We start from the raw sequence: 12,090 nt of genomic DNA on the forward strand, positions 1-12,090 counted from the left end.
ATAAAATTTGATGAGTTCATCACCTTAGACGTTTACTGCAAGAGATCTTAAAGATTGTCCTGCTCATTGAAGGGAAAGCTGTTAGCAGCCAAAGAGTAAATAAACACCTCCAGTCAAGGGGCTGGACAAGGAGAGAGCTTAGTGTCACTGTAACTTTGGTTTCTAATTCTACTAAGTGGTTTCTGAACCCATCAAATGAGGTTTGTTCCTGGAACACAAGATCTGTGCAACATAATTAAATATGCAACAGACTGCTTGAGCCAGTAGGCAAAACCCCACACTCACCCCACCTTACAAAAGAAAAAGTACTCAACAAACTGAAACATTAAAAACAAATGATTTAAATCATTATTAAAACAGAAACAAGGGAAACCTTGTCTCAAAAACCAGAACCAACCAACCAGACAGAAACAAGGGGCTGGAAAGAGGGCTTAGTTAAGAGCTCTTTCCGGAGTGCTGGCATTGGGACTGGGTGGCTCGCAACCACCTGCTAACTCCAGCTCCAAGGGATCCCACAGTCTCTTTGTATTCCGTTGAGAACATTTACACTCATGTGTACATCACTGCACACGGGTACACAAAATAAACAAACCCACTAAAAAACAAAACCAGAGGCTGGAGAGATGGCTCTGTGGCTAAGAGCACTGGGTACTCTTCAAGTGGCCTTCCCAGCACTCAAGGGACAACTCACAACCACTAGTAACTCCAGTTCCAGGGAATATGCACGCCCTCTTCTGGCCTCAGAGGGAAGATGCAGCTGCACTCACATAGGGCACAGACATGCATGCAGGAAAAACACCCATACACACAAACCAAAACAAAATCAAAATAAAACAAAAATTTACCAAGCCAGAAGAAAACTACCTTAAATAACACGTTTCAGACTGAGTAACTAGGCATTAAAAAAAAAAAAAGGAACAATGTTTTCAGTAAAGACTGCTGTACTTGCAGTCAGGTGTGAATTCCAGCTTTTGCTCACTAGCTGGGTCATTTTGCCTGGGTTTCCTTGCTGGTCAGATGGGAGAATTTGTTCATGCTTCCAAGGGAATCTGAGAAGCCAAGAGTGAGAATCACAGCGCAGGATAGAGTGGGAGGGAAGCTTCATCCACACAGGGGTCACCAGACCAACAAAGCTCAGGGAGAGTGGGACGAGCCAGGCGCAGAGCCTCACATGGCCCACGCAGCCCAACAAGTTCACGCGATGAGACCCAGCAGCAAACACCGCATGCGCACGGGAAACCCAGCGCTAAGGAAGGGGTTGTCATGGGATCCGGGGGCGTGGCTCCGCGTTTCCTCTGCCTCTAGAGGCGGGACGCACGGGATTGGCTGAATGAGGCATGCAGCGATGGGCGGGACGGGGCGGGAGGCGATTGGCGGGATGCACCGGTGGGCGGGACGCGCGCGCGGAGATTGGCGGGATGCGGCGCGGCGTGGTGAGTATGCTGCTGAGCGGGGTCAATGTGGGTGCTAGATCAGGCTGGGGGCTACCTAGGCAGCGGGCCGGGGTCTTGAGGGTGTTTCAGACTGCTCCGTGGGTCCGAGCTCGCCGCGTCTGCTGCGGGGCGAATCCCACGTCGCATCCGGCCCGGAGCCCCGTGTGGGCCGCTGCCGCCACCGTGCATGTTTGCCTTACGTTGAGTTTACATGCGCCCATTTGGCAAATTCGTAGGATCTGCTCCCTAAGCCAGAGTTGCGCATTAAAGCAAGCCAAGCCAGCTAGGCTTTTGAACTTTGTAATAGCTGTACCAAAACAGTAAAATAAAAAAGAAATCTGTGTTCAAAACTTCCATTACTAGATCCAGCCTGTTGTCATCTCAACTACGCACGAAGAATGTTTAAAATACCTTATACTATATACTGAAATCCGCTGTGCACGCCCCAAGCTCATCTTAGTGGTACAGTGGTACAGTACATTCTTGAAGAAGACAAACCTCTGCCCTCCCGGAGCTTAGGATGCAGTTGGAGGAGGAGGCACAATAAATGTTTGAGATGATAAATGGTCCAGTCAACTGAAGTAAATGTAGTTAATTAGATATGGGAAGGTGAGGTTTAAGGAAAGACTTGAAGGGGAGGAGCCAGTAAGCCTTGGGGAAAGGAGAAGAGCCAGCAGGAGTAGAGAGGCCCTACTTGGAGCCCCTGCTGTGGAAGGGACACCTGGAAGGAGAAACAGGTAGGGGGGGAGGACCAGCAGGCCCAGAGCTGATCTTACAGGTCGTGGTAAGAACTTGGGGTTTTATTTACTGTAAAGCAGCCTTTGGAGAGTTTTGAGCAAAACAGGGATAGCTTTATGCTTTATTTTTTATTACTGATTATGTTATGACAGGCTTCTTTAGTGACGCCTGGCAGCATTCCCAGAGGTAGCTCAGTTACCAGGGAGCTGGATAGAGGCAGATCAATAATTCCATTCGAGGGTATGCTGAATTTGAGACCCTGGTAATTGGGTAGAAATGTGGAGAGGAGGAGGTAGTGAACAAGGTTTGGAACAAGCTCCAGGCTCTATCTGATTAGGTTATAGGGTGACATCTCCAGACATATGTATGCACATTGGGTGCAGTGTGGGCAGCGTGGGGAGCTGCTTTGGGTACAAGTAGGAATTGCAGGAATGCCTTTGTGTGTCTCTGCAGTGATAACTCCTCGGCCTGCACACAGCTGCTTAGACCAAACAAGCCAGAAGTGCCGCCATGTTTTCAGAGCAGGCAGCACAGAGGGCCCACACTCTGCTCTCCCCGCCGTCGGCCAGCAATGCCACCTTTGCCCGGGTGCCTGTGGCAACTTACACCAACTCCTCACAGCCCTTCCGACTGGGAGAGCGCAGCTTTAACCGACAGTATGCCCATATTTATGCCACCCGCCTTATCCAGATGAGACCCTTCCTGGTGAGCCGAGCACAGCAGCACTGGGGTAAGCTTGGGGTACACTGCTCCCAGCAGCCCAGCACCTAAAACTAGGACCTTATCTAACCTGGAATACTAGTTAACCATGAAAACAGCCATTACAGCTCTCTGCTTCTTAAAATTGAAGATTAAATAAATTAACCTGTGGGGTTAAAGTTGGGTTTGGCTCAGAGGTAAGGGCTGAGTTCTGACAGTGATGGCTACTGTTTCATCCGTGGAGGAAATGGTTTTCCTATCCTCATTATCTTCAGTGTGAATTGCTCACTGATATGCTCTCTCTGGCTAGAGAGCAGCTCATAGTGGCAGGCTGGGCACAACTGGTCTTTGAGGGATGGACCACACCTACACCATAGCAGAGCCACAGGTGGGAGTTTGGAGTCTGTTTCTGTTGGCATCTGTGTAGTGTGAGTCCCCCTTTCCTTCTGTGGATGGAGCTCTGGGTGGAGCTCTGAGGAATGTTCCTGGCTCCTCCAGGGCATGAGTGTGGTTCTGGCCCAGCCTCCACTTCACCCTGCCCCCTCAGCAGTTTGTCCTAGGATTGGTCTGTGCTGATGAATCCCTGGAACTCTCTGGAACTTGTTTTCTTTTTTCTTGCCCAGTGTAGCTTTCCACATCTTTCCTGCTGGGCGTGTGGAACAGTCACACATGTTCTGGTTTTCCTCCTGGGGACTTTGAATGAACAAGGCTGCTGATTCCACAGGGAGTAGAATGGGCTGAGGTAGAGGGGACACACAGTGGGAATTATGAGGTGTATTTTCAGAGGGTAAAGAATCTGGCAGAGCAGGGGCTAGCACATTAGAACCCAAAGTCTTAGCTAGGCCTTTAATCTTAGTACTAGGGGGTGGGGGGCAGAGGCAGGTGGGTCCCTGTGAGTTGAAGGCCAACCTGGTTTATGGAGTGAGTTCCAGGGCAGCCAGAGTTATGTCGTAAGACCCTGTCTGGAAAAATCAGCAGACTGCAGAGTCTTAAGGACATGGTAGTTGTCAGCACAGAACATGTGGCAGACATGTAGGTAATATACTTGCAGCTACTTCCCATGTCTGTGGGAAGGAGATGCTGCAAACAGGGGACTTAGGACAACACACATTTATTCTCTTATGGTTCTGGGGTTGTAAAGTCTGAAATCAGGTCAACAGGGCTGATTCCTTGTAGAAGAGTGGTTCCCAGCCTTCCTTATGCTGCCGCCTTTTCATACAGTTCTTCTTGTTGTGGTGACCCCTAACCATAAAATTATTTTCATTACTGCTTCACAGCTGTAATTTTTGTACTGTTATGAGTTGTAATATAAACATTTGATATTCAGGAGTCTGATATGCAACCTCTGCGACAGGGTCACGACCACAAGTTAAGAACCATTCTGACTTCTGGTGGCTTCAGGAGTTCCTGAGCTTGTTCCCTGCCTTTGCATGGCCTTGCCTCTGACCTTCCCTGCCTCTTTGGATGTTTGATGTCAAGGTCCCACTCCGCCTAGAGCCTCTTTATCCTCTGTGGGTGACTCCAGGGTAGGGTTTCATAGCCTGACTCTGCCCTCACGTGCAGGCAGCCGAGTTGAAGTGAAGAAGCTGTGTGAGCTGCAGCCCGGGGAGCAGTGCTGTGTGGTGGGCACGCTCTTCAAAGCCATGCCCCTCCAACCCTCCATCCTGCGGGAGATCAGCGAGGAGGTGAGCCCTACCACCAACCTTGTCCAGTGGATTGAGCCGGGCCTCAGACTGCAGGGCATGAGAAAGCCAATCTAGTCAGGCAGGGATTGTAGTGCCACGTCATAACACTTCATAACATGGCGACCTGGCTCTGAGACTGCCTTCCATCTGTCTCCCAGCACAACCTGATTCCCCAGCCGCCTCGGAGCAAATACATCCACCCAGATGACGAGCTGGTCTTAGAAGATGAGTTGCAGCGTATCAAACTGAAAGGCACCATTGATGTGTCAAAGCTGGTCACAGGTGGGAGCCCAGGCCGTGTGGTGGGGAGCCTGAACGAGGGTGACTTTGGGAGGCTTAGCAACAGTGCGCTTAGAGAAGCCCATAGGAGCATCTTAGGGGGTGGCCTATGCGTTTAAGGCTGGAGCACCAGAGTCTTTTAGAAGTAGGTATGGGTTCACATGATTGGAAGCTGCTTGCTCATCAATGATCATCTGGGAGGTCAATCTTCCTGTCTTCACCAAAAAGCAGTGAGCTTGAGAAGTGGGCATCAGTTCTGAAAGGATTCCCTGGAGTGGCTCTGTGGGGTGGCTAGGGAGCAGGAGAGCCTCAAAGGCTATCGTGGGGCTCTGACTTCACCTTTCCCCAGGAACGGTCTTGGCTGTGTTTGGCTCTGTGAAAGACGACGGTAGGTTTCAGGTTGAGGACCACTGCTTTGCTGACCTGGCTCCACAGAAGCCTGTACCCCCACTTGACACAGACAGGTGAGGAGCCCCACTCGGGTACCCCAGGGCCTGTGTTGGGAGGACTTGCCTCCTCCCTCCAGGAGCCTGTAAGACCTCACCATCCTCTGCAGATTTGTGCTCCTGGTATCTGGACTGGGCCTGGGTGGTGGTGGCGGTGAGAGCCTCCTGGGCACCCAGCTGCTGGTGGATGTGGTGACGGGACAGCTTGGGGACGAAGGAGAACAGTGCAGTGCTGCCCATGTCTCTCGAGTCATCCTTGCAGGCAACCTCCTCAGTCATAACACCCAGAGCAGAGATTCCATCAACAAGGTATGGAGTCCAACTGCTCAGCCCTGGCCTGGTAACATGACTGGCCAGCCTGATGCTCCAGGGCTGTTCTCAAAAGGCCTCACTCCCTGGTGGGCTCTGGGTGTCCCTCCCCCTAGTCAGCCTCACTCTGGACCTGACCATATCCTGGGCCTCTTTTCCCAGGCCAAATACCTCACCAAGAAAACCCAGGCAGCCAGTGTGGAGGCAGTCAAAATGCTGGACGAGATCCTTCTGCAGCTGAGCGTAAGCAGCCTGGGGGCTGGTGGGGTGGTGGAAGTCTGGAGGGGGAAGCTGCAGTTGGATGGGGATGGTAGGGTAGCTGAAGTAGGAGGTGGGGCTTCTTGAGGCCTGTGAGCTCTCCCTGCCTTGTGCCCTCTAGGCCTCGGTACCTGTGGATGTGATGCCAGGAGAATTTGATCCAACCAACTATACACTCCCGCAGCAGCCCCTGCACCCCTGCATGTTCCCACTGGCCACTGCCTACTCCACGCTCCAGCTGGTCACCAACCCATACCAAGCCACCATTGATGGAGTAAGGTAGAGATGGCATGCGACCTGGGAAAATAAGTCTGGGAGGGGGCAGGGCTGCAGAAGGCAATCCTGGCTTTGCAAGGTTGGCTTGGGCACCCCCACGAGACCATCTGGTGGGATCTGAGATAGTCTTTGTAGGTGGGATGGCAGTGATAGCCTCCTGCCCAGCCCACAGGCCACAATCAGCAGAGCCTTTGCCTTGCAGGTTCCTGGGGACATCTGGACAGAACGTTAGTGATATCTTCCGGTATAGCAGCATGGAAGACCATTTAGAGATCCTAGAGTGGACCCTGCGGGTCCGTCACATCAGCCCCACAGCTCCAGACACCCTAGGTATCTGCTCAGCTACACTTGTGGGATCAAGGGCGCGGGATGGGGTCCCAGCAAAGCCTTGTATTCAGAAAAGCTGCTCTGGCATCCACTCTGGAAGGTTCATTCTGTCCAGGGCCAAAGCCTATACCATACAGACTAGCATACAGCCCCTACTACCACTGGGTCATGGGACCACAGAACACTTTTGCCACAGTTGGTGTGCTGTTGGCATTCAGTGAGAAGGGAAGGATCCCTTAGTGGGACAGCTCAACAACAGGCCTTTCTCCAGGGTGCTACCCCTTCTACAAAACCGACCCGTTCATCTTTCCGGAATGCCCTCATGTCTACTTCTGTGGCAACACCCCCAGCTTTGGCTCCAAAATCGTCCGAGGTAAGTTTAGTCTTTTGGGGGCTCCGGGTCTGAGTTGTGAGAACATTTTTTCCTCACCTGGGAACAAAGGTTCCCCACAGGATTAGACATTCTGCAGTGGCTGTTGTGTGTGACATGGTGTAGCTGACTGGAGAGGGTCTCAGATGGCTCTGAGCACATCCAACTGTGGCTGTTCTGAGGACTTCCCTGGGGAGCAGGTCCTACCCAGAACCTGAGGTGGACCCCATATGATTGTTTTGCAGGTCCTGAGGACCAGGCGGTGCTGTTGGTGGCTGTTCCTGACTTTAGTTCCACACAGACAGCCTGCCTGGTGAACCTGCGCAGCCTGGCCTGCCAGCCCATCAGCTTTGCAGGCTTTGGGGCAGAACAAGATGACCTGGAAGACCTGGGGCTGGGTCCCTAATGAGGCAGCTGGGTCAGGACATCACCCTTGCAATGCAAGCCCTGTAAATAAAACATGAATTTTTTACAGGTCTGAAGCTTGAGCACTTACTTGGCCATGTGGGATGAGACAGATAGGGACAGCCAGTCAGAACAGGGGAAGGCGGTGTCATGAGCTTGTTTTATTGGTGTGACGTTGGCTTCCTTGCCTGCCCCTCCCCCAGTGGCCAGCAGATAGAACTGGGGCTTCTGCACAGACTCTGGTCCCAGTGGCTTTGATGTCCCACACTGGGAGAGCAGGGCCCACCAGGGGCATCTGATGGCTGTGTCTGCCAGCACAGGCTTGGGAAATGCTGCTTTAGTTGGAATTGGGCCAGGGCTTTGGGTTCTCAGTCTCAGAAGTCCCCAAAGTTCACTGTGTAGGTCTCTACTGTTGTGAATGGAAATGTGAGACCTGTATCCATCTCCTCCTCCTCCTCCTCTTCCTCTACCTCCTCCTCTACCTCCTCCACCTCCAGGTCAGTCCCATACTCTGTCTCAAACTCTGTCACTACTTCTGTATAGGTCTCAGTCTCTGATTCCTCCCAGCCTGCAGTGGTAGTGGGTGGAACTTCCCAGGGCCTCGAGGTAATGGCTGGTGTAGGGGAAGGGGGAGGCGTAAGGGCAGGAGTGGGGCTTGTGGCAGGGACTGTGGTAGAATTGAGGCGATGCAGCCGCATCTGTTCCCTCATCCGGAGCCGGTACTGAAGACGGCGCTGCTGCATGCGCCGCTGCTGGGGGGTCATGGGTCGTGAGGGGTCAACTCGCAGAATGGGACGGTTCCCGTTCATAGCCAAGATCTCCCTAATGCGCTTCCAGTTGGAGCGAGCCAGGATGAAGTTGCACTGGGTGGCCCCGATATCATAGTCCACGTTGCAGACCTTGGCACTTGAGGTGTAGCCCTCTGCATGAGCTGTCACGCGGTACTCACCCGGGTTCAGAATGCGCCAGTAATCACCTCCACTTGCTGTATAGGGAAGGTGGGCCTGATTGTCCCAGGGTCTCCCCAACCCTGCCCTCTCAGATTCCCCAGGCCCAGTCCTCAGATGTCTCTCCATGCCCTGCCCTCCCCAGTCCTGGGCAGGCCCAATGTCTTAGGCAGGGTCCAGAAGGCCAGAGACTTGCTACACAAACCAGGCTTGCCTTGCTATTTGGCTACTGCTTAGAGAGGACGAGGTGAGCCCCACCTGGGAAGGCAAGGAAAGCTGTATACTCAAGAACCAGGTGTCATGACACAAGCTCAAATCTCCTCAAGGGCTATGAATTTAAGGCTAGCCTGGGCTACACAGCAAGTTCCGAGCCAGCCAGAGGTACATGGTGAGACCCTTAAAAAAAGAAGTGCATGCCAAGTACCTGTCTTCACACCGTGGTTGATGCCACTCACAGAGATGGTAGCATTGGCGATGGGAACACCTTGCTCATCTGTCACCACACCCTTAATGCCACGGTGCACCTTCAAAAGGGAGACGCGGTGGGAGCCCACATAGAGATCCAATGTCTGCGCCCCTCCCAAGCTTCACCCCGCCTCCTGTGCAGCCCAGGTTATCCCACCTGCTCCATGAAGGTAAGCAACGCCTCTTTGTTGTTCTCCCACTCTCGGGGCAGCTCACTCTCATGGGGGAACTTGTCACAGCCCAGGTATATGGAGAGCTCCAGGCAGTTAGTGTGCAGGTAGCTGAAGTCATTGAAAGCTGGACAGACAAACAGATCTGTGGTCATCCTCCCCCCGTCCCTTCCACGTGCCTTTCCCAAGCTCTTCCCGGGCTGACTTACTCCCAGAGCGAGGGTTCCACTTGGCCCCGTTGACAATGCCCATGCCGCTGGTGTAGTCCTGGGCCTGGCACCCTCCCCGGTAGGGCTCTGTCATGGTGAGATGGGCAGAGGCAAACGAGATGGCCAGCCAGCGGAAAATGGCATGATCTGGAGTCTCCTGGGCCTCAGATACCTCGTCATCATCTTCTCCGCGGGCAGCTGCCAGTGCCGCGGCCAACAGCTGCTCCTGGCTAGGTGTCCGGGCCATGTCATAGGGGTAAGACACAAGCCGCTCACCACCATTCAGATTTGCTCCCAGCACAAAAGGGTTCTTCTCCATCCAGGAAATGATGGCCCGGACTTCTGTGGATACCTAGGGGTAGGTGGTATAAGAACCAATGCTGCCTTCCATCTGTGAGCACACTACTCTCCTATCCATGGCCCTCTGAGTCTTCCTCTTGCCCTCCAGGGTCTCTGCCAGCACCTCAGCTTCCTGTCAGCAAACCCTTTTCCCCCTTTCCATCCCCCACCCTCCACCCTGCCCACCACCACTCAGCAAGCCAGGATGTGTCTCACCGTGGCATCCGGGGACAGGTAACGTTCAGGAATTGGCAGGTTATTGTTCGGGACCCTGTATGGGACCCATTTCTTCTCCTCAGCTGCCCAGAGCACAGAGTTGAGATCAGGGAAGTCCTCAAAGATGTCAAAGCCCTCCTCAGTCCACAGCCCCAGCGCCCAGTTCCCAAACTCCGAGCCCTGCAAGGAAAACCATAAGTCACTGTGGGATGGGAGGTCGAGGAGCCCCTGCCTCCAAGCTCTACGCCCCCACCACCACCACGCACCATCTGCGCCGCCACCTCATAGCCATCAGGGTTCAGCGAGGGCACCAGGTGGATGCGCGTGTCCTGCACCAGGTTGCGCACCCTGGGGTTGCCCTCACGGTACTCGTGGCACAGGTACTGCATGAGCAGTAACAGGAGCTCTCGGCCTAGCACCTCGTTGCCGTGGATCCCAGCTGTGTAGCGGAACTCAGGCTCCCCTGCAAGGACAGGAGGCACAGCGAGCACTTAGCCTGGCAAGACCCAGATGTACCCAAAAGGTCTGTGGGCAACAGAGGCTTATGGTGTTCAGCAAGGCGAGCCTGGATCCCCTGGGCTCTCCAGGTCAGGCATATCCACTGTACGAGCCCAACAGGAGCACAGCAGGGCAGGACCCTGATGCTCTGGCCATTGACAAAAACAATGTCCTCTGGCTCTCACCAAGCTCGTGCTCTCCAGGGTTGTCCGAGATTTCCATTGCATAGATCTTGAGCCCCCGTGAACTCTTGCCCAGGCTGTATGTGCGGGTAATTGTAGGACACTCCTCATTCACAACCTTCATCAGCTGGCAGGGAGGGGATATGACGTCACTGACCGGGATGCGCCTGCTCCCCTGATGGGTTCTATGGGAAGAGGCAGGTAACTCCAGCCCCTCTCAGGTGTCCCCAGGTACTAGTTTCCTCCCTAAAGCAAGGAGTGACCAAGATTCCTCAAGGGGAGACTATATATTTGGAATAGTAAGGACAGGGCTAAGGAAGTATACGCTCTTCTGTACCCTAGCAGGGCCCATCCCAGCCTGTGACTCGGGTTCCTAACCTGGCGCATATCCTTGTAGTTGTGATGCCGGAAGTCCAGGCTGTCTGTGGTCACCACCTCATTCTGTGCATAGTAGCTATAGACAGCTACAGAAAAGCAGGCATACAGGGATCAGCTGTCCTTTGGTCCACACTCAAATCAGACACAGTTACCCCAAAATCTCAGGCAGCCCCCTCTTCACTCACGGGTCACGGGGCAGCCTAGCACCTCCAGGCGCATGCACAGGCTACCGTTCCAGGTGAGCGGATAGATGCGGATGAACCGGGCCACCACCGGCTCAGGGAGCTCGCTCAGTACAGGTGTGTCCTTGTCCACATTCCCATGGAAGGTCTAGAGAGAAGCAGGCCTCTGTCCCACCCTGCCTCTCCCAAGGGTCCTCCTCGGTCCAAACGTGTGAGTGGAGCAGCTCTCTGATACCCACCGTTTCCTCATAGCCATTGGTGGACATCACCCAGGTCTGGCTGTCATTGCTGAAGCCCACGAAGAAGGTGGTCACAAAGTCGTCACTGCGGAGCAGACACAATCAAGACAAAGCCGCTCTCACCCAAGGCTCTAATGCCCCACATGGGACTCAGAGCTGTGCCGGGCCCCTGCCCACTGCCCAGGAACCTATCTACACATACTGGATGCTGGAGTCCCGGCCCTGAGTAATGATGCCTGTGAAGCGAGTCGTCCTTCGGGTGTCCACCTCAATCCACTGGGTCTGTGACTCGTCCTCAGCACACCACGCCCCGTCATAGTAGTCGTCTTCATTGGCACCAGCCTGTTAGAGGGAAGGCTGAGCATGGGCAGACGGGCCCTGGCCCAGTGCCAGATGGACAGTCCACTCACCCACCTGCATGTTGAGCCGGCCGCGCTGGGCTCCGAGGCCGTGGCGCAGCATGGAAGAGGCGCGGATCTGGTTGTCCTCGATGCGGTGTGATTCCATCCCAATGGGCGGGCACTCTGCAGATGCACACCTTGGGGTAGTGGCTCACGGACTCGGCGTCCCTCCATTAACCCAGAATCAACAGGCCCATACCCCTTATGTGTGGGTGCCAGTCAACTCAGAGCAGGCCAAGAGCCAATCTGCCCCAAGCCGGCTTCTCCTGCATTAGTTACCATCTAAAGAGTGAGCTCAAGAGTGATGATAAATCCCAGGTCCCCAGGGACTTCACCCAGGTGAGACCCTTTGCACACTGGCTTCAAAATGAAAACTATAAAGACAGCTGGAGACCTCCTTCCCTCCCCAAGGCCCTACCCCCATCCTACTATCACCCAGCTGCTGGATACCAAGAAGCTCTGTCCCCCTAAGCCTCCAACCCTAGCAAGAAGGTCAGCCTCAGGCCGGAGCGTTCGTGAAGCTGAGTACGGCTGTCTTCAGCTCATGAGGCTGTCCACTGTATGCTGCAAGAGTCTATGGTAGGATGGGCCTGGGGGGGGTCAAAGCTGCATCAGGCAATCTGGTCTCATGCATGGTCC

At 54.0% G+C, this 12,090-nt stretch overlaps 2 protein-coding genes across 2 annotated transcripts; one reads left to right on the top strand and one right to left on the bottom strand.

The window, feature by feature from the left end:
* The first annotated feature begins 1,393 nt into the window (after window positions 1-1,393).
* On the top strand, window positions 1,394-7,302 carry LOC114615824 (DNA polymerase delta subunit 2). The gene is made up of 11 exons (XM_028761434.1): window positions 1,394-1,433; window positions 2,625-2,901; window positions 4,434-4,555; window positions 4,714-4,837; window positions 5,184-5,298; window positions 5,391-5,589; window positions 5,752-5,832; window positions 5,969-6,126; window positions 6,326-6,453; window positions 6,722-6,823; window positions 7,066-7,302. Exons 2-11 carry the CDS (start codon window positions 2,682-2,684, stop codon window positions 7,224-7,226), a joined length of 1,410 nt encoding a protein of 469 aa, XP_028617267.1. The 5' UTR covers window positions 1,394-1,433; window positions 2,625-2,681; the 3' UTR covers window positions 7,227-7,302.
* Window positions 7,303-7,366: 64 nt separating this feature from the next.
* Window positions 7,367-11,803, bottom strand: LOC114615823 (adipocyte enhancer-binding protein 1). Its single transcript, XM_028761433.1, has 12 exons — window positions 11,465-11,803; window positions 11,253-11,392; window positions 11,051-11,135; window positions 10,815-10,959; window positions 10,630-10,715; window positions 10,255-10,378; window positions 9,838-10,034; window positions 9,572-9,751; window positions 9,017-9,368; window positions 8,795-8,934; window positions 8,597-8,696; window positions 7,367-8,210 (listed from the first exon to the last, which is right to left on the bottom strand). Exons 1-12 carry the CDS (start codon window positions 11,555-11,557, stop codon window positions 7,600-7,602), a joined length of 2,253 nt encoding a protein of 750 aa, XP_028617266.1. The 5' UTR covers window positions 11,558-11,803; the 3' UTR covers window positions 7,367-7,599.
* Window positions 11,804-12,090: the final 287 nt, after the last annotated feature.

The sequence above is a fragment of the Grammomys surdaster genome, unplaced genomic scaffold (genome assembly GCF_004785775.1).
Source record: "Grammomys surdaster isolate TR1022 unplaced genomic scaffold, NIH_TR_1.0 158920, whole genome shotgun sequence".
Classification (NCBI taxonomy): Eukaryota; Metazoa; Chordata; class Mammalia; order Rodentia; family Muridae; genus Grammomys; species Grammomys surdaster.